This window comes from Beta vulgaris, chromosome 9 (assembly GCF_026745355.1).
Source record: "Beta vulgaris subsp. vulgaris cultivar EL10 chromosome 9, EL10.2, whole genome shotgun sequence".
Taxonomy (NCBI): Eukaryota; Viridiplantae; Streptophyta; class Magnoliopsida; order Caryophyllales; family Amaranthaceae; genus Beta; species Beta vulgaris.
Window position 1 is genome coordinate 48487316 of NC_079210.1, and position 22328 is coordinate 48509643.

Sequence of the window (22328 nt, forward strand, 5' to 3'; positions counted from 1 at the left end):
TATTAAGTATGTGTTTTTTAGCCCTTTGGGTTCTTTTAAATAGCATAAGAATTAGTATGTCCTTTTGAGCTATTTGGTAGTAAAGGTGAGTGATGTAAGTTTCCACATTGTATTGGATTTAAACTGGGAAGGATATTGATGTCTTTTTTCGGAAAAATGAGGGTCATATTATCAAATGTGGACCTTTTTTTTCCTTCTTTTTATTGATTACTCATCATTCATCAATGGAAAGAAGCATATTTTATACTTTTTAGGTAGGTTTCAAAGTTTAGTATGCTAAGGAACTTGACTAGTTTACCATTCATATCAACAAGAAAAAGACACAAAAGAAAAAAGAGATATTGCCCAAAAACAATTATGGGTTCATATTAGGAAGAGTGGGTATAAAGTTGTAGGGTAGTTCTCTTTCCAAAAAGTACTAGCTTCTTGTAATTTCAGATTGGAATAGTTTCTCTGGTTTATTTTTTATTTTTTTTGATAAATTTCTCTGGTTTATTTTATGGCTTTCTTAGACACTTTGAGCTTATTGTCAAAGTTGGGAGGATTCAGGTTCGGGTTTGGTTTGGTTTGGTTTGGTTTGGTTTCGGGTTGAGTACGTTAAAGCAGACCTGAACATTATGGCAAAATTACTTATTGTCCTCCCTTCGCGACTAAGTAAATCTTGAAGTGATGCGTTTCAGTATCTATGAGACTATGGCTCATCAGAGTCAAGTGAGACCATAATAGTGGGCATAACAAGGTCTTTCTATTTTATTTTTTTGATTCGATAATTAACTGGCCAACTAGGCTCAGCCTCATTAAGAAACTTTCAGAAACTGGAAAGTTGGGATCTATACCCACAAGCAAATATTCACGCAAATACCCTAAATTTGAGGTTAACTAGTTATTATGCTCGGGCTACATCCCGGTTAAGAAAAATTTTCATTTATTAATATTATAATTTAAAATGATAACACTAAATGTTATTTGGTCTAGTGGTTAAGATTTTAGTATATGTTCTTGAGGTATTGTCATGTGATTCTCTAACAAGGTCTTTCTACGATCCACCTTAATCTCATCCACTGAATTTTACTGACGGCTAAGTGTGGGAACTTTGGCGCAAAATTAGATCCTGCACCGAGGTGTAGGATGAGCATCCTACACTTTGGCCAAAACTACGTAGTTTTGATGGTTTTAGGATATTTGGCAGGCTTTTGGCAGTATTTTTGAAAGTGGGACAGCTCTTTCTCTCTTATCACTCACTCATTCCCTCTCTTTCTCTCTCATTTATTTTTCAAGAACCATTTCAATTCTCTCTCTCATTTATTTTGTTCTTCATTTATTTCTCCCTTATTTTCATTCATTTCTATTAAAATTTCCAAATGTTGATATTTGATTTTATATTCTGTTTTGCATTTTTAAAACTTTTTTTAATGTACAAATGCATATGGTTTGATGTACAATAATATACGAGTGTACATTTGGGATTTTCAGTGATCAAAGTAATGACCATCAGTGTACATTGTGTTTATCCTTATTTACGTTGGTTGCGGTACCTTTTTTTTATTATTAGCTCCACCTACAGTTGCATGTACATGCACGTACCTTGCATGTACACTTTGTTGACATTCATGTACATTAACTGGGTTACAATCATGTTGTTATGTGTTGACCTTTTGTTCTAATACCCATATTGAGTTTTTTTGTTTTGTTTTGTTTGTGTCTATAGAATATGTTATGCATGTTAGTAAAGCTAATGTATACTTAGTCATACACAGTGATCATTAACGCAACTTTAATGTACACAGAACAAAGTCAGCTCTATAAAATAACTTGAACATCCAGTCATAACAACATTGTACATTCAGGCTTAGTAGTTGAACAATCTTGCTAGAATATTTGTACATTGAGTCATATCCAGTGAACATTCAATCAAACAATAATGTATCCTTATTTTCAGTGATCAAAGTAATGACACATAGTGTATATTGTATTTATCCTTATTTACGTTGGTTGCGGTACCTTTTTTATTATTAGCTCCACATACAGTTGCATGTACATGCACGTACCTTGCATGTACACTTTGTTGACATTCATGTACATTAACTGGGTTACAATCATGTTGTTATGTGTTGACCTTTTGTTTTAATACCCATATTGAGTTTTTTTTTGTGGCACCTGGAGCACTATGAGGTATAGGACTGTAATTGTACATATTGAATTTCATTTGTGAACAAACATCAACACACCAGTGTACAAAGATTGCAAATTACTCACTTGACATCAGCTTTAGGAATTGGGTTACTTTTATTCTATTATGTTTCTTTGTACATTCTTGGCTTCGTGGTTGTTCATTAACAAAATCAAAATGTACAATGACATCCCCCATAAAATCGTCAATAACACACAATGAACAATAATAGACATCCAAAGTACAATCCTTGTGATATAGTGAACAATGTGATAACACACAATGAACAATAACAGACATTCAAAGTAGAGGTTCAGATATTTCTTCAGATTTTTTCCCTTTGTTCTCAAAAGGTGGCCAATGGTATTTCTTCACTTTGTGTTCTTGCAACCTCAAAAAATATTAGTAACTAGAGGATGAAATTTAAAAAACGAAATCATTAAACATGGAAGGAGGTTGAGTGTGGAAAAGAGAGAAGTGGTGAACAGTATATGGGGGAAATGATGGCACTTGACATCAAATCAGTTATTAAATGGTGAACAATAAATGTCAAATCATTTACTTTTTGAATTTTCGACATGTACATTGAATGTAAGGGGAATGTACATTGGCTGTCAAATCAATTACTTTTTGCATGTTGGATGGTGCGTTTTATTCTTCTTGCCTTGCGTTTTGGACCTGGTGTAGGATGCTCATCCTACACCTCTGTCCACCATCTACGCATTGGAACTTTGGAAGTACTACTAGTTTGAGGTTTAGGATTTCCACCCCTTGACAGCACGTTTACTCCAACGTATACGACACGTGGTCCCCCTTCTCAAAATATTCAACCACCTCATTCATCTCAAAATTGAATCATCTACAGCTAGTATATGCTCCTTAGTCCTATCCCTTTGTTTTTCTTTGACAATTTTAAAATTGTTTATTAGGAGTAGTGAAAATTATGTAAAATGAATTATATTAAAAATAAGTATACAATAAAAGTGCCTAACAATATGTATATCTAGATAATATGATTCTGAAGTGCTTATAAAAGTTAGTAGTATTAAGCTAAGCTTGGTCTAGTGGTAAGGAAAGAACCTTCCAACTTTAAAATTGGAAATTCGATCATGCTTTCAAACTGTCTATTCACAAATCTAAATCGAGTTAACCTGCGACAGGTTTTGGTCTAACAATACTCTTCATCTTATCATGTAATCTTCAATGGGGGCTCTCAAAACAAAAATCACGTAGTAGATTATGATTAACTTTGGCATGTATATATAAACTGCCTACAATATTTCTGATTTTGTGTGCAAATTGTTATGCAAGTTTATTATGTTACAAAGTAGTACTACATTTTTTGTAAGATAATTCTCTTACAAAGCTAAACTATCTCATTGTGAGACAGCTCTGTTTGTCTTAGACATAAGATATCAAGAGTAAAGACTAAAGAGTCGCTCTTAAACTTTAGGAAAACGTCATCTCATATTAATAATCCGACCGTTTAATCCAAAATTACTCATCAACTTACTTTAACAAAGAGAAAGAGTCCCACATTATTTCAAAATTCATCACTTTATCTACACATCCAAATATAAAAAAATAAGAGTCAAAATAAAGTAGGAATAAAAAGAGAACCCCCAAAACTTCCCAATCCCTCAAGAATCGTTAGTATTTATACACCCTTACCATTTCATTACCAAACTATCAATCTTTCACATCATTTCTTTTCTCACCATATCTTTCCGTACCAAAAACTAAGTCTTGCACTGAATTTCAAAATCACGCGTCAATCGATATAATTAACGTTCAGATTCATTTAATATTTTCACTATTAGTTATCTTATCTAACGCTCTAGAGACGCGGGTAACTATACAAACAAGAATCTATTGCAAGAGAAAACCAAACAAGGCAAGCAATGGCAAAAAACCATCATCTTCCTCAACTTCAACTCCTCTTCTTTTTCTCTCTCCTCCTCCTATGTTGTTTTCTTACAGCAAAGTCTCAATCCTTCCTAGGAATAAACTACGGCGAGGTGGCGGACAACCTTCCGCCACCAGAAACAACAGCAAAGCTATTGAAATCGACGCCGTTTTCGAAAGTAAGGCTTTATGGAGCTGATCCTGCTATTATAAAGGCACTTGCTAATACTGGTATTGGCATTGTTATTGGTGCTGCTAATGGTGATATTCCTGCTCTTGCTTCTGATCCTAGTCATGCCACTCAATGGATTAACTCTAATGTCTTGGCTTTTCCTGATAGTAAGATCATCCTTATTACTGTTGGTAATGAAGTCATCTCCTCAGGTTGGTTATTGCTCGCTTTTTATTTCTACTTCCTCCGTTTCTTTTTACTCGCAACACGTTTTATATTTTGCAGTTCTCTATTACTTGTAATGATTTGGCAATATTTTTTTTCCTTTCTATATCTCTCTCCTCTTCTTGAATCTTGTGCCAAGGTAAATGCTACTAGTAATTAAAAATGAAGAAAATATTATATTTTCCTTGTTTTTTTACTATTCTCTATTACTTGCAAAGTTGCAATAATTTAGAAATACATTCTCTTTCTCTCTTTCTTATATCTCTGTCCCCTCTTTGAATCTTGTGCCAAAAAAACGCTACGAGTAATTAAAAATAACATTTCCTCTGTTTTTTCGCAATTTTCTGTTATTTGCAATAATTTGACAATATATATTTTTTCTTTCTTTTTTATATCACTCTCCTTTTCTTGAATCTTGTGCGAAGAAAAACGTTGCGAGTAATAAGAATGGAGGAAATATTATATTTTCCCTGTTTGTCTCTAGTATTCTAATTATAGTTGGTGCGCCACATAGTATACTATTTTTTTTTTTTTTTGTGAAATCATAGTATAGTGTATATACAACGTTAGTCATTAGATTTTATTTTGAACAAATTGCTGCTATTAAGAATAATTTTTATTATAAAACGGTTTGTTAGAAAATGTTCTCTAATAATCTTGAGAGATACTGGGTTGTTGTAGTTTTTGTTGTAACATCATTAATTTTTGCATTTCAGCTGTTTAAGGCTGATTAATTTGTTATAATAATTGAATAATTTGTTTATAATATGAGGAAATAAATTGGGATCAATTTAATTTATTTAATAACTTATTACAATATAGATTTAGGAGATTAAAGTGAAATTTTTGGCCATAAACATGATGTAGGAAAAAAGGGATGTTCGTTGTTAGTTCTGTAAAGCTCACTTATTCCATGATGCTTTAACTTAAACTAATCTTGTCTTGGTTAAAAGTATAAAGCGAATTTGTTGTGTTACTCAATTAAGTAATCAATAGCCTTAATGGAGGAAAAAGGGTGTAAGATAGATAGAAAAGGAGGAAGGAAGGAAGGAAGAAATTCTCAACTTGAAATGGTATCTTGCAATTATAATAGCTTTGTAGACGAAAAGTTAATAGTTCTTTGGTATGTTTTAAGATAATCCATGACAAAATGAGAAATCCAGTCTTTAGAAGTTTCCTTATGAGTTGGGATTCCTTTCTTACCCCGTAACTAATGAGGGTTGAGCATGTTTGGGTTAGTAAATTACCAAAACAAAAAAAATAAAAATAGGAAAAATCGAGAAATTTCTCAAAAAGAAAAAATTTGAAATTTTTTGGTAATCCAGGCATATTGAAGGTAAAGCTCTTCCAATACGTGGTGTTGCATTTCCGTGGTCCAACCGGGAACCTCGCTCTAGTTAGCGTCTGTTCTCCCCGGTTTATTTTCAGTTCAATTCAATTCAATTCAGTTCAGCTCTGCTCCGAACAATACTTTTACTCTCGCATATCAGTATTCATTTCAGTTCAGTTTAATTCAATTCAGTTTAGTTCATCTGTTTTATGCCGAAGAGAACATACCCTTAAGTTAGAACATCCCTTTACAGGCTAATCCAAGCACTTGTTGGTCCGGAAGACTGTAACTGTTGTTGTTTACTATAGCAAATTATGTTATGCAGGGGATCAGAACTTGATATCTCAGCTAGTACCAGCAATGCAGAATATACAAGACGCCCTGAATGCTGCAAAACTAGGGGGGAAGATACAGGTCTCAACAGTGCATTCCATGGCAGTAATGGGTCAATCTGATCCGCCATCATCCGGGGCATTCAACTCAGAATTGGTAGACTTCATGAAAAAATTACTTGAGTTCCAAAAAGAAAACGGGTCCCCATTTACCATCAATCCTTATCCGTTTTTCGCTTACCAGAGCGACCCAAGGCCCGACACTCTTGCATTTTGCCTCTTTCAGCCCAATGCAGGCCGGGTTGACTCAGGAAGTAATATCAAGTACACGAACATGTTTGATGCCCAGGTGAGTGGAAAACTCTTGTGTGTTTGTTATGGGTCATTTTGGTATATTTTTTAGTCTCTTATATGTGGCTCTTCATAGTTTGATTGTTTCATCACATGTTTTGTTCTTCTTATGTCATGCTTCACAAGTTCATGATTGGTGTAGTTGCGTTATTGAAAAGAGTCAAAAACCTTTTATTCCAATCTAGAGTGACTCTTTATAATTGATTTCTTCATCAATCATGTATAGTTTGATTTATACTGCTCAACTATTTGAGTAATGATATCATACAAGTCAAGTTTCTTAAGATGAGCTTAATCAGGAAGAAAAGAATTGCGACACGTATACTGAGACACATAGGAAAGATGAACTTTTGGATTAATGTGATGACTGATTGGATGAACTTGTGGATTAATGTAATAGGAGTAACTTATAATATTAAATTCCTAATTTGAGATTGGTGAAATAAACCAATATTCTTCTGCTGGGAGTCCATAAGGTCCAAGCTAATCTTACTTATGCACATTATTGTAGGCTTTGTTATACTTATGCATTAACCAATTATAGTAAGGCATGCAGTATTTTCTGTAATAGCATCATCATCTAGAGATGATTATACGCGTCTTTTATAATGATCGATTAATATAGGACAGATGTGTTCATGTTAAGGTAAAACTTTCACGTTCTGAAATATCTTGAACATACAATTTTAGTATGAACTCTCCTTTGAGTCAATGAATAATTCGATTTCTGAGAATAAAAATTGTTATGAAGTTATAATCTATAACAGCGACAAAAAGTATGTGAGTGGATTTAATTTGTAACTTGAAATTGGAATCATTTTCCATTTCTGGATTTCTTTATTCTTCTTTTTGCAGTTAAAGAGATCAGAAAACACCAAAGACTAGAAAAGCTAACAGTTTAACATAAATATGGCTCTTTCACCTTTTCCCCAACCAAATCAAGCCTTTCACCCCACTAAGTTGTTCGACACAGATAGCTGTTAAAATAGCTTTAACAAAGGTTTATTTAGGCTAGTGTTGTCTAGCTTTAACAAACCTTCACTAAAGTATTGGCTGTGAATTGTGATAGAGTTATAATTCGACCAATATTAATCATTGAATCATAAAAAATGAAAAAACAGCTTGGCTTATGATTACTATACCATTTGTTTTAATATATGCAATGCTTACTCATTGTCTTTCTGCCATGTAGTGTTATTGAACAATCTTACACCAATAAGTACTTTTCGATCTAGCTTTTTTTAGTATGAACTCTCCTTTGAGAAGTTATAGATCTCATGTCAACCAATTGCCTCTTCTACATGAAAGACTCGATCTAATGCCTTTGAAATTACCTGCAGCGGCATCTACTTTTCTTTTCGAGTCTTTCTACTGCTCCATCACAGTACAGCTTAATAATTTAGCTTGCTGCATTAGTGCATTTGTCTTTTAGGAATGCCTTAATGTCTAAGCATCCATGAGGTGACTGCTTTGTTTATGGAGTTTGATGTGTCTTATTTAAGGTTGATTACAGGCTGGGCCAAGTGGGGTAGTGCAATCAACTCAGACCGAAATTTTCTTTATGTCCTACTTCATGGCCCGTTTGAGGGAGAAAAGAAGAAAATGTTGCATTATGGAAAAGTATAGTTTTTGTTTTGAAAACGAGATTCTTTTTAAAAATCTCTGTATATCATAGCTTTTTTCTACTATTTGTTGAGCTGCTTTCCAAGTTGTTTCCTTCAGTATTTTCGTCATTTTCGACCATGATCCGTAAGGTTTCTTGAGTAACGGAGCCTATGATGCTTGGAACTCTACATTTCGGTTTACCGTATAAGGGTGCCTTTTCTAAACTGGAACAATTGATCCATTTCCCGTTAATGGTAGGTCCCAGCTTGTTGATTAGCACAACGACTTCTTCATGTGGTCAGCTTTCCCATAATTCGTCTAAGAATACAAGTTTCCCAATTAAATATAAACGAAGGCGGGAACTTGTATAACAAAGCAAGGTATCCTTGTCCACTTGTTAGCAGTCATAACTTTGGACACTTGTAACCATGTTCCTGCATCTTCAAGTTTAGAATTTTCCATGTCAGACACCCATACTCGTTTCTGACACTCGTAGATGAGTCTGGGCATTGTAGTGGAGTAATTAGGACTATTGTTTGATTTAGATGATAATATTTCTCCCTAAATTTATGTTACTTGGATTTGGCTACAGATGTTGCATACGAGTACGCGTCCAGGTTCCAAACTAAGCCAATATATGAAAAATTTGCTTGTCTGTTCCCCAAATAAATTGTAAGTGTTGATACCTATGCAAATTTTTGAGTATCAAACACAGATAGTTAAGGTGAAATGACTATACTGAGTACCCTAATAGTGCTAGTATTAGTAGTGGACTAGCAGTAGTGGTTGTACTATTTTCGATTAACTAGTTGACAATTTCAGGTTGATGCAATACATTCTGCCCTTAAAGCTATGGGATACAAGGACACCGAGATAGTGGTCGCTGAAACTGGGTGGCCGTACCATGGGGACAGCAATGAAGTTGGTCCTAGCATTGAAAATGCAAAGGCTTATAATGGAGGCCTGATTTCACACCTCAGATCTATGGCTGGGACCCCATTGATGCCTGGGAAATCAGTAGATACATACATCTTTGCTCTCTATGATGAGGATCTGAAGCCCGGTGCAGCTTCTGAGAGGTATTTTGGTCTTTATAAGCCCGATTTGTCCATGACGTATGATCTTGATCTCTCCAAGAGTAGCAGCCAGGTGAGACAATCAACATTATAGTGGCTTTTTTATTGTTACGTATCTGAAAAAATCGAGCTTGGAGAAGTAGCTTAAGCATGTGGTTGGATATTGTTTGGTCATTTCATGATATAATTTGCTATCAAGATTGTAAGTTGCTGAAACATAATTTCCTCGTCAGTAGATGAATCTTCTACCAGGATAAATGGTGGCTAACTCAACTTGCAGTGATTTGTCTGAATCATATGCATCTTATGTTATTGTTATGTGCTGTATTCTGTCTAGTATTACAGTAACCTGAGATATCAGATTTCTATGCCATTACAAATACAGGTTTACTTGCAGTCATGTGTATATGTTTTTGGTTTTAGTTTTCACTAAAACAATTAAACTGGAACTTAAAACAAAAAGAAATAGATAAAGAACAGGGTCTTATTTTTTTGGAACTTCTAAACTCGCATAAACTGAAAGCTTTTATATAAATGGAGAGTGAGACAGAACATGCTTGTTGTTTTGCATGGGGGTTTTTGCCGAAAAGAAGAACTGAGAGGGGTTAGATGTTGTTTGGAACGTGAAGCTTAACCATTCCAAGTACAGCAACAACATGAGAATTCAGGTCAAAAGAATCACAAAAATTAAGTTATTAAGTCATGTCCAACTTATTTTCTGGTTATACATTCTGAAAGCCTGAAAGCCATAGTCTAATTTCTGTTGTAATGAGTAGCAACTAGAAATTTCTCCTACTAAGTTCAGCAAAATTGGTGTGTATGTTTTATAGTCACCAACAACAACTCCTTCAACAAGTCCAGCGCCATCAACAACTCCATCAGCTCCGTCAACAACTCCATTAGCTCCTTCGAGAACTCCATCAGCTCCAGTGATGACTCCAACAGCACCAGTGACTCCGTCTCCAAAATCATCTTCAGGAACATGGTGTGTGCCAAAGAAAGGTGTCTCAGATGCCCAATTGAAGGCCAATCTGGACTATGCTTGTGGACATGGTGTTGACTGCAGCAAACTGCAAGCTGGTGGGCCCTGCCATGATCCCGACACTGTGGCTTCTCACGCCGCATATGCGATGAATCTCTTATATCAGACGGCTGGCAGGACTCCTGGGAGCTGTGATTTCTCACAGACAGCAACAGTTACATCCACTAATCCTAGTAAGCTTTAGTATCAGTTCACCATCTAAAACTTATTTGAGAAAATTTTCTCCACACATTTTATTCATGTCAAGCTTTTCACTTGATACCCCTAAAAGTTGAAACCTTTCCAAGTTAATCAATAGTTGAGACAATCCTAATCACACAAGAAAAAAACCAACTATGTCACTTTGGAGTGTACTCCTGCAATTATTACAAGGAAAATGTCAAAAAAAAAAACTATTTTATCAAGGAAAATCCCCAAAACTTCATTTTTGTATTAACAGTTGATGAAACATAATTTCGTTGTAACAATGAATTTTCCGCTTGTTAGCAATGAATCGTATCCACCTAAATACATAATGCTTATGTTCTTAATTGCATTCTTTTAAACAATATTAATGCCAATCCTTCTATGAATTTCTTTTGTAGGTTATGGTTCTTGTGTTTATCCTGGTGATGGGAAGGCCAGACTATCTTTAGTTGGCAAGGATAAAGCTCCTGGTACAAGAGTTTCTTTTAGTTGGCACTGGTTTTGGTGGTGTTGTTTATGTATCATCTTTCTTCCTTAAAATTGTAGACCTCCTCTGTCTCAAAGTCTCAGATGTTGCATATTGCTCTCTCTCTCGCCTTTGCCTTGCAGTTCGCAGCGTCGTTCGTCCCCTCATTCCCATCGGGGAAGAATTTACTGCAAATGTGTACTATATGAACTATCTTGTGACTGAAATTTCTCCAGCTGCATATATATAAGTTTATACTTCTAGTTCTGAACTTATTAAGAACACTGGTATCTGGTTGTAAAGTTGTGTACCGGAATATCTTACCTCTTAGTCCTTTACGACCACAACAACTTTATCATACTCTCGAGTGTACTATGAGCATGGTACGTCTAAAGTTTTTTTTTTTTTTTTTTTTTTTTGCTCGTTTACTCATTTAGAGTCTCAAATGAGCAAATGAGCAAATGAGCAAAATATAACATTGGATGTATCATGCGCATGATATACCCTGATGTATGATGAATGTATTCGTCTTGAACCCTCCTAAAGAGTGTTTTGGTAAAGATTTCTTATTAAGTCTTATATGTGGATGTGATGAAAGCTAACAAATTACTTACATCACAATCAGCTAGATTTATCTTTTCCATTTTGTATTCTATGTCTTATGAAATACCCACCCCACCTTATTGAATGATACCATTCAATCAAAGTCAATATTGGACTACCAAGTTGAGAATATATGAATATACTTGTATTGACTTTGAGATTTTGAGTTGACATGCTTAGGCATTTACTTACCCCAACCCCCACCCCCACCATATTCTTTCCTAGTGGATAGTGTTACATGATTTAATGATTAAGTAGTTTTTTTTATGGTTGTTTTGGTAGGAGATAATAAATAGTAGTAATAATAGACAGTATATAATTAAATTCATAAGTAATTTTGTTGATGGAATCTCATGTTGATATTTATGGTATGTATATTTAATTTTTTTCGTAAATTTTTATTACCAATTATCACAATTCACCACTTAGGGCCTGTTCTCCTCAGCTTATTTTCAGTTCAGTTCAGTTCAGTTCAGTTCAGTTCAGCTCTAATAAGTTCAGTTCAGTTCAGTTCAGCTCCAATAAGTTCAGTTCAGTTCAGTTCAGCTCCAATAAGTTCAGTTCAGTTCAGTTCAGATCAGTTCAGTTCAGTTCAGTTCAGCTCTATTCTTTTATAACCATTTTGTTAAATATTATTATTATTATGTTGGTATAATTTATTTTACTAATTACTATTATTATTATTATTATTATTAAATATATATCATTACTATTAAGTATTATTATTATTATTATTATTATTGTTGTTGTTGTTGTTTCTATATATTTTTTTTATTATAGCTTTACTAATTATTATTACTATTATTATTAGGAGGAACATGGTTTAGGTCAAAGCACAAATAAACCCACTTTTTTTAGCCCATAAACCAATCAAATCGCGTCAAGACGGTTTATGATGTAATTTTCGCGGTCCAACCCAATCATTATTTTTATTACTAAATATTTTTAAATTATTAAATCTAATTATTAAAATAGTAATATTAATTTACTTCTTAGATATTATTGTTATTATATATCATCGTCAAGTATTAATATATTAATACAAATAATATAAAATAATTATTATTAATTATCATTACTATCATTAATTATTATTATTATTATTAATTTATGATTATTAATATTATTTATTTATAACTATCATTTAAAGATATTCAAAATACTACTATTATTATTATTCATTATTATTACTTATCATTATAATTATTATTTAATATTCATATTATTATTGTTTAAAATATTATTTATATATTTATTACATTCAATTTATTTCAATGTAATATAATTCAATTCAATTAATTCAATTCAATTCAATTCAATTCAGTTCAGTTCAGTTCAGTTCAGTTCAGTTCAGTTCAGTTCAGTTCAGTTCAGCTCTGATAAGTTCAGTTCAGTTCAGTTCAGCTCCGATAAGTTCAGTTCAGTTCAGTTCAGCTTTGATAAGTTCAGTTCAGTTCAGTTCAGTTCAGCTGTTTTATGCCGAAGAGAACAGGCCCTTAAAATTATGATCCTAACTTGCTAACCACACATTTTCTAATATCCTAGACTACCTATATACTTGTGTCTACAATAATGCAAATACTTCTTCAGTTTCACAATAAGTGAAACATAGAGAAAGTGAGGAGTTACCAAGGAATTTAGAGAGAGAACGTTGGGACCACAATAAAGTAGAGTGAAAAAGTATTGAAATTGTGGTTTCCTCTTACTTTTTGGTGGTATATTTGTAACGATCTCGCTAACGGAATCCTCGAGCACTAGATAAGAAATATATTGTTCTACATAATTACTCATATTTATACAAAATAATAGAATAATATATAATTTCAAAGCAAAACATATATGTTTTTCAAAAGGAAAAGAAAAAAAATTTAAATTCAATGCAAAATATTTAAATGCATTGCTTTGAATCACACAGTATGATATTATTTTATATAAACATGAGTAATTAAGTAGAACAATATATTTCTTATCTAACACCCTCGGAGCGTCCGTTAGCTTTTGCCTATTTGTAATATAAGTGAACTTTTTTTACTATATGAAGTTTGATTTCACTTATTGTAATTATTCTAAATATGAAAAGTATTTCATTTATTGTGAACTGGAGACAATATTAAAGACGGATAGAGTATATTATAATGCAGTATTTGCATATACAGAAGCATATTACTATTTCTTATCCAACGTATAACAGGTAAGTGACAGAAGTTAAGTGGTGGAATAGTGGTATCGCTTTCCATCTCAGAACCGTCATCATCTTATATTTTTCCAAGTAGATACTCCACGTCACTTCTTACACTTACATCCATGTCACACACCAAAAAAAAAAAAAAAAAAAGTGGGTCCCATGGCGGCATATATTTTCAGTCAACTTTCTCTTCATAACTTTGTCAGCTAATCATAATAATCATCTCTCAAAAAAATGAACACAGTCTCTTTCTCTCTCCTCTTTTTCTCTCCTCTTCTCTCTAATATCGATGACGAAAAATTCCACTACTTTCATCTTTCTCCATCCACGCTTAGATTTGTCTCTCTCCTACTTTAACATTTTTCCAGAAACTTAAAATATTCATCCATTTTTTGTTTCTTCGAAAAAGCGCTGAAAAATCAAATTTCTGCTATTTTTCATTTTCGTCTACAGAAATCCCCAATTTCGCCGATTTTTTTTACTTCAAATTAGGGTTTGCACTTCGAATATGAAGCTTTCGTTAGTGTTGCTATTGTTATGAATTTTGTGGTGTAAATTTCATTGAGTTGTGATTCTTTCAGGAAGTGTTCATTGTGAGATTGAATTTGTGCTACTGTTGTGAGCAATTTTTGTTAACTTCTCTGATTTCGGCACATTTTGGACGGAAAATTAGGGTTTTAGATATATATAAAGAGGTATTTTCTTCAATGCCGAGATACTAGATTTGTGATTGTGTTTGCGGCGCAAATTCCACGAAATATGGCGGCGGTTGCGGCGACGGCGGATGAGAAGAGAGAGAAAATGTCTGTGGCGGAGTTGAAAGAGCGACATACTGCTGCAATTGAACAAGTTAATTCTCTTAGAGAGCAGTTGAAGCAACGACGTCGTCATCTTCTTGACACTGATGGTTCTTTTCTCTCTCTTCCTGTAATGAAATCTATGATTTTCTAAAAAAAAGGGAAAAAAAACTTTTGTAGGAAATTTTGAGGAAAATTTGTTGATATTTTATTTTTATTTTATTGGCAGTTGCGAGTTTTGCGGCGTCGCAAGGGAAGGCGACTGTGAGCTTTGGACAGACAGATCTTGTGTGCTGTAGAACATTGCAGGGTCATTCAGGAAAGGTAGTACTTTTTTCCTTTTTTTTTTTTTTTTTTTTATTGCTAGTATTTAAGGAAAGTTTCTAGAAAAAATTATGATATTTGATGCCACATTCGACTTCAATAATGAGTAAATATCATTTGAATATTAATGAAATTAATCTGATATACTCTAGTTTGTGAGATTGGTGCTGAGATTGTCAAACTCACTTTATCAGATTTTATACATCGTGGCTTTTAAATTGTGTGGTAGTTTAATGACTTTTACATGTACTAAGAATTCGGTTAAATTTAGTTATGATTATATGAGCGATGGAAATCGATGTTAAAAATATTGTATCGGTAATGTAAAGTAGCTTAGAATCTTGTAGTTAGTTATATAGTTTTTATATGCTGCGTTGATATTATAGAATGACTTATGATCTGAAAATAAAAAGATATGATCTAGTGGATGGAATATAATGCATGATTCTAATAAGAAGGCTATTCAAATGGGTCATGTGAGTACTTCTGTGTTATGTCCAGACTGCAGACATTGCACAGAGGGAGTCTTCCTGCAGATCAACTCTGTCATGTTGAGAATCATATCACATGAATGCCTGCTTAGAGCCTCTCTGTGCTCAGTACTCGTTTAGGTTGTATTGTACTCACCTTATGTTCACTTATTCCAGAATTTCTAATAAGTTCGGGGATAGTAAGTTTAGATTAGTTAAATTTTGGGCTAATAAGGGTTACCCAAATTCATTCTGAACTACAAAAAGTTCTAGTGGAGCTAAAATAAGTTTAATTGAGGCTAGTGCGTTCAGATAAGTTTAGATAAGGGGAAGAGAATGCAGCTTTGTGACATAATATGCTGTCAGCCTCTCAGGAATTCCCACTTTCTTTTTCCTAATAGCAGGAGAGGCGAGGGTTCTAGTAGAAGAGTGCTTTAGACAGAGAGACACTTATGTCATGGAAGCTCTTAGTATATAAGCATTCTTCAACAAGCAGCTGAGTGAACTCAGCTATTGTTTGCTTCTTAAATTAGCTTTTAGTGCCTAATTGAATGTGATGAGGTAACTGCCAAAGATTATTGAACTGCATTTTGTTATGGCATCACTTTTCTTTTTCTTTCAATCCTGAAATTGCAATTACTTATAAGAAACATGTTAGGTGTATTCATTGGATTGGACCCCCGAGAGAAACCGGATTGTTAGTGCCTCTCAAGACGGGAGGTTGATAGTTTGGAATGCCCTAACAAGCCAGAAAACTCATGCTATTAAGCTTCCTTGTGCGTGGGTGATGACATGTGCTTTCTCTCCTACTGGTCAATCGGTTGCTTGTGGAGGCCTTGATAGCGTTTGCTCAATATTCAACCTTAATTCTCCCACTGACAGAGAAGGAAACCTGCCTGTTTCAAAAACTCTTAGCGGGCACAAGGGGTATGTGTCATGCTGTCAATACATTCCAGATGAAGACGCCCACTTGATTACCAGTTCCGGTGACCAAACTTGCATTTTGTGGGATACAACTACAGGATTAAGAACATCTGTCTTTGGAGGTGAATTTCAATCTGGCCATACTTCTGATGTCTTGAGGTACTCCAGTAGAATTTTGTACTCTGTATAGCCGACTTCTACCCCACTTTTGTTAGTATGATTAAAGTGTTTTGTTACTCAATGTATGTGCTTGTTGGTGCTTCCACGGTGAAGTATTTTCTTCAGCTCTTCTCTGCATTCTCTCTTCGGAGTGTTCGTAGTCTCTTTCAGCATTCTTATGTACTGCACCTGCTGTCTGCATTGTTTAAATAATTGTCGATAGATTTTGTGGTCTATCAACACCAACATGCCAGAAAATGCAGTCAAGCTTTAGCTTTTTATGCTGATATTTGCTTTGTGTGGATAATTAGATGAATCAGCTTATAAATATACCTTAAGCATATTAGATTATTTTTCTGAAGTACTATTTTATGTCAAATACCCAGAAAATAAGAATGAGCAATTCATAATTGTCTTTTGTGCTTTATACTTGTTGTTTTCTGCTCAATACACAAACATAAGCTATTATATTTCAAGTTATATCACAAGACTTTCTGATATCACGTGTTTATTTCACCCTCTTGTACTATAAATGTGTGATATTATCAAGATTTGCTGCTCCTGTTTATGTAGTATGTTAAATTGCTCTATATAATAAACTGTAAGTTTGATAATTTGTCACTTATAGTCTTCCAAGTAAGCTAAATCCCAGCTGTCTGCTGACATGTTCACTATTTCCACTGCGATAATTTATAGATTATTTGGTATAAAATGCAGCGTTTTTATTTATCTATATTGTTACAGATGATTACTTCTTCTCTATATTTCAGCCTTTCTATTAGTAAAGCAAACAATAAAATGTTTGTATCTGGCTCGTGTGATTCGACTGCTCGATTGTGGGACACTCGTGTTGCAAGTCGTGCTGTGCGAACATTTTATGGCCATGAGGGAGATGTAAATGCTGTTAAGTTTTTCCCAGATGGTAACAGATTTGGCACTGGGTCAGATGATGGCACATGCAGATTGTTTGACATTCGTACTGGCCATCAACTTCAAGTATACTACCAACCACATGGTGAAAATGAAGTTCCTCAGGTTAAAACCATCGCTTTCTCTGTATCTGGAAGGCTTCTCTTTGCTGGCTATTCAAATGGTGCTTGTTATGTCTGGGACACTTTACTGGCACAGGTATGAATATATGTTGTCCATGTACATATTTTGCATTTTGCACTGAAGTGTATCATGTAAATGAGCGTTTTAAGGGCCTAGTCTTGACTAACTCGTTTGCATAGACCATATAAAAGATCAATATGGGACCATAAATCGAACCGAATAAAAAATGATTCAACTGTTGATGGAAACATTTGCCTGAATGTCAACTGTAAATTTAGTATTGCCAGGCCCCAGTTTCGATTATGAGTTTTGATGTAGTGTTGTGACTGCTGACTTTATACATCCTTAACAAAAGAGTTTTATTTGTTTTGCATACCTACCTCAGTCTGCTAGGAGGGCAATCTAACCCATCTGCTGTTGATGCTTCTGAGTGCAATCTCAATATTTCAAAAGATTTTAGTCAAAATGTGGCAGGAAATCATGCTGTGCTTGTTACTGTAGGTGGTTCTGGATTTAGGATCTCTTCAAAACTCCCATGCTGGAAGAATTAGCTGTCTGGGTTTGTCAGCTGATGGGAGCGCCCTGTGCACTGGAAGTTATGACACAAACCTAAAGGTTAGTCTATATATACGGTATATTATATATGTATATATGTATTTGTGTGTCCCCTCTGTTGAATGATCAGATTGTATAGATCATGATTGATCTATTACTAGTTGCTAATTTGCTACACTATCTGATCTTGCTCTTCTTCCCATCATGACTGTTCTGTTTTCTTTTTATTATAGTCACTCCTAGGCCCAATTCCGACTTGCTAGGTATCCTGAGATAGGTCAACCCAACATTGGATCAGCCACCTTATCATCCTATATATATATATATATACACATATATATATATACATATATACATATATATATATATACATATATACATATATACATATATATATATACATATATACATATATATATATATACATATATACATATATAAATATACATATATACATATATATATATATATATATATACATATATATATATATATATAGGAATAGGATCACGTGAAAACCACTCATGCTGAAAACTGCATCATAAACTGAGCAAAAAGTTTCTGAAAATGAGCAAAAAGTCCTTAAAATGAGCAAAAAGATTCTGAAAATGAGCAAAAAATATGTAAAACGAACAAAAGTTTTTAAAAATGAGCAAACACGTATAATGAACAAAAATTATAAAATGAACAAAAATTTGTAAAATGAGCAAAAAGTTGTAAAATGAGCGAAAATTTGTGAAATGAGCAAGAATTTGAAAATGAGCAAAAATTTGTAAAATGAGCAAAGATTTGTAAAATGAGCAAGTTTTCAGTTTTCAGTTTTCAGCTTAACATTGTTTTTCAGCGAAATTCCAATCTAACACTAGAGATCTAGGCATGATGTTCAGTTTTGTCAGCCAACTCCTTTGTATCATGTTGTTTGTGGTCCGGGGTGGGACAGGGTGTTTAAGTTTCCTCTTCTTGTCACTGGCCTACTGACCTAAGTTTTATCCTATTCTCAGCTGTTTATTCTCCCATATAACCTTTACGGTCTGTTAAGTAGGCGGTCATAAATAATTGTAATGGTGATGTTTGTCCACCTCCAAATATCTCTTTTTCTTCGTAACTTTCATGACCATTCATTAATACTTTAGAGGTGATATTGAGTGGTAATTAAGGTTTCTGAAGTTAGACACAAGTTTAGGGACGGAGTTGTATTACATGGGTCAATGCATGAGACTTCTCTTATGAAATTACACGTATCATTACCATCACTTATTAACACTTAACAAATGGTTCATCAGTGTATTTGTCAACAGTTATCTACTATTAACATATTTGAACCACCAATTTGGTCCTCACAAGTTCTGAGTTATTTTTTAACAACAATATGTTGCATAGGCTTCTAGTCATCTTAAATATCAAATATCATTGCAGTTCCAGGCCTAAAGACCCTTCCTGCCCAAGTACAACAGTTACTTCTGTATAATACTATAATATCTTTGCGGGTCCTTTAGTTCAACTAGAATATAGCTATGATAGTGTACTTCAAGTTACCATGATACTCATATAGGATACAAGCCCTTACATGCACGACAATTTACACCCAAACATAAAAAGGAGCCTGTCTATGACCCTCAATACTTCGTTTCAAGAAGGCAAGACTATAAATCTTTCAAGTATTAATATGCTAGCAAGCTAGTCAACATATATATACTCGCATGTTACTCTCCCACTTATACTTATAGTGCTTGTTTGGTTGCAATGCAATGGAAATTTAATTCCCATAGGAATGTACAATCTGTGGAAATTTAATTCCCTTATGAAATTCCTAGGAATTAGTCTAATAAATTGTTTGGTACTCATAAGGGGAGTTGTAATTCATAGGAATTTATGTAGGAATTGTGAGTGACCAAGGGGAAGATAGGTAAATAAATTCCTACATTTTGTGGGAATTTCAAATTCCCATGAATTTTCATTGCTCCCATTTGCCCCACCTGGACCTTTCAGTAGGATTTGAACCCAGATGAAGTTCGGATCATCTGCCAGTTTTGTCAACCAAACAACTTCCCAAATCTGAAATTCATGGGAAATTCTATTGCCTACATAATTTCCTGTGTATCAAACAACCACTTAAGACTAAAAGTAGAAAAAGCATAATGAAGTGACACTCTGGCAATTCTTAGCCTGATTTAATTGGCTATTCTTCTATCTGGCCGGTCTTTTCATCTTTTTTTAAGGTTTTTATTAACTGGCTGTCTGAAATATTTGGGAAGGAATAGTTCCATGATCACACTTACTGAATTTGAAGGACTTCTTGCAAATTATCATTTACACCATACATGTCGCTTCCCGCAAGACTGATGATATTCGACCCTGGACCCAGTAAGGCAGTAACTGCTGAGTTCAGGGACCTTTGTCCATGTGTGTATAGTTGTGGTTACTTTTTACAATTAGACATGATCTACCTTATAATGCAGCAATTTATTGGACCATCATTCTTAAAACCTGATAACTTGTTTCTGTTTGCCCTTCATCCACTTTGGAGAAGTCATAGAGGTTCTTTGCTTTCTCTACAAAAATTTTCCTGTACCCTTCATTGCCCTCTTTTATTTTATTCTTCTGTGGGGTGGGAGTGTACTCGAAATCACTGGCTGGTGACTGCAACTATGTCATGTAGATGGACATTGATTTCTCGTGGCAATTATCTGTCGGTTAGTGCAGTAAGAATTTACAACTGATTTTTCATTGCGTTTCTGTTCTGATTGCTAGGAATTACTGAATTAGGTCTGTGCTTATTCAATTTTTTGTCTAGCCAAGTCTACTTATCATTAATAATTGGGTCTATACTCATTCAGTTTCTTATCTGTTTGCGCAGATTTGGGCTTTCGGAGGTCATAGGCGGGTAATCTAATCTCTACTGACAGCTAATGGTCTCTTAAATCTTCATTATTTGAGCCAACTTATTCCATGCTGCTCTCCAGTATATTGTAAATTAATACTCTTTTCTTGTAAACCTTCTTGGAGATGCTAATGATTTAGTTATAGTTTTCACCTTTTATTCCAAGGCTGTGAATCTGTGGCATGAAATGCTGTGAGAATTTGCCATTTTCCTCTAGATTTTTAAGTCCCAAGAATCCCTGGATTACTGCAGAAATTTGAAGCAAATATTTTTACGATTGTTTTTTCTTTGGGAGGTGTATGGGGAGCACAAGGACGATGATGTATGAGGAATTTGATCCTAGATCATGGGTACCACCTTAACATGGTTTATTAAAAGAATTTTTTTTTAATAAAGGAAAAACCTTGACAAGTTGGAGAGATAGGGATGATCTCAACTTGCCAAGAGTGAGAATCGATCCCAGGACCTCTGGAATCAGGAGGGAAGCTCTAATAACTAGGTCATCCCTCACTCTCAACTACGCTATTCGACATTTACTTTTGTGGGATACATCATGCATTCTACTTGATCTAGGCTTCTAGGAGTATAAAAAATGCGCACAAGTTAATGGCTTAGTAGAGAGACTTATGGTTGGTTTTGGCAGTGATACCCTCACTCTGCGTCCTTGTGGTAAGGTGTTTGGTAATATTTGAAATTGGTGGTACGGCCCATATGGTGTAATATTTCAAAATAGAAACTTATCATTAACTAGGACTTATTTTACTAGGCTTTAAATTTGTAGAGGAATGGCTTCAAATTCCTTTTGTTTAGTTTTTCACAAAATTCCTTATAACACAATATTTTTACTATGTTTGTTTCTTTGTAATATGTACACTTTGTATTTTTTCGGTTTTCATATATTCCATTGTGATCATTTTTATGCATAAGGAAAATAGGATCGCAAGTCATGTTAAAAGGTTCTTTCTCACCGGATAGCGGGAAATATAGCTAACATAACAGCCCTAGACCGAGGGATTCCGATGGAAGCTGCAACTGCCAAACCAGATTCTTCAACAAAGACTTAATGAAAGTACTCAACTAGAGAGGCCAATTCTTTGTTTTACTTAATTTCCTACTCTTACATCACTTAAGATTTGTGTGAGATAAATTTGTGGCCTTTAAAATAAAAAGTTGAAGAGATTAACTCTTTATCCACTTGATCTTCATTGTCTTGTGATGTTGCTTTAATTCAAGTTTAAGAAATTAATACAACCAATATAAAGAAAAAATAAATTGTGCAATACATGGGTTTCAAATATTGGTTATGATCACTACTTATTGTAGTTAGTATAACCTTCTCTATTTCTTTTTTTAATCTACACAAATTGATTTCATATTTGTCAACAAACCTCTAATCATTTACTTACCACCTTGTCCGTTTCTTTTTTTCTACATAATACAGTATTTATATACTGACTCTCATTTGTGACTAATAAATAAGTGAAAATATAATTATGTGATTTTAGTTGCACAATTTG

The 22328-nt window shown here is 34.1% G+C and overlaps 2 protein-coding genes across 2 annotated transcripts; both read left to right on the top strand.

Annotated features, from left to right (window-relative positions):
- Positions 1-3783: 3783 nt before the first annotated feature.
- Positions 3784-11133, top strand: LOC104904364 (glucan endo-1,3-beta-D-glucosidase). The gene is given in 6 exon segments (XM_010692592.4): positions 3784-4459; positions 6128-6483; positions 8913-9239; positions 9997-10381; positions 10793-10913; positions 10915-11133. Coding segments are annotated over 6 exon segments (1773 nt in total). The 5' UTR covers positions 3784-4071; the 3' UTR covers positions 11111-11133.
- Positions 11134-13564: 2431 nt separating this feature from the next.
- LOC104904365 (guanine nucleotide-binding protein subunit beta-2) lies at positions 13565-21027 on the top strand. The gene is made up of 6 exons (XM_010692594.4): positions 13565-14555; positions 14675-14769; positions 15898-16322; positions 17093-17450; positions 17877-17990; positions 20788-21027. The coding sequence occupies exons 1-6, from the start codon at positions 14408-14410 to the stop codon at positions 20821-20823; spliced, it is 1176 nt and encodes a 391-aa protein (XP_010690896.1). The 5' UTR covers positions 13565-14407; the 3' UTR covers positions 20824-21027.
- The last annotated feature ends 1301 nt before the right edge of the window (positions 21028-22328 follow it).

Bases quoted from the DNA above. Each gene is read 5' to 3' on its own strand.
- LOC104904365 (XM_010692594.4), top strand. From the start codon at position 14,408: ATGGCGGCGGTTGCGGCGACGGCGGATGAGAAGAGAGAGAAAATGTCT. The intron at 14,770-15,897 runs GTAGTACTTTTT...GAAACATGTTAG, and splicing joins TGCAGGGTCATTCAGGAAAG to GTGTATTCATTGGATTGGAC. The intron at 17,451-17,876 runs GTATGAATATAT...TTGTTACTGTAG, and splicing joins GGGACACTTTACTGGCACAG to GTGGTTCTGGATTTAGGATC.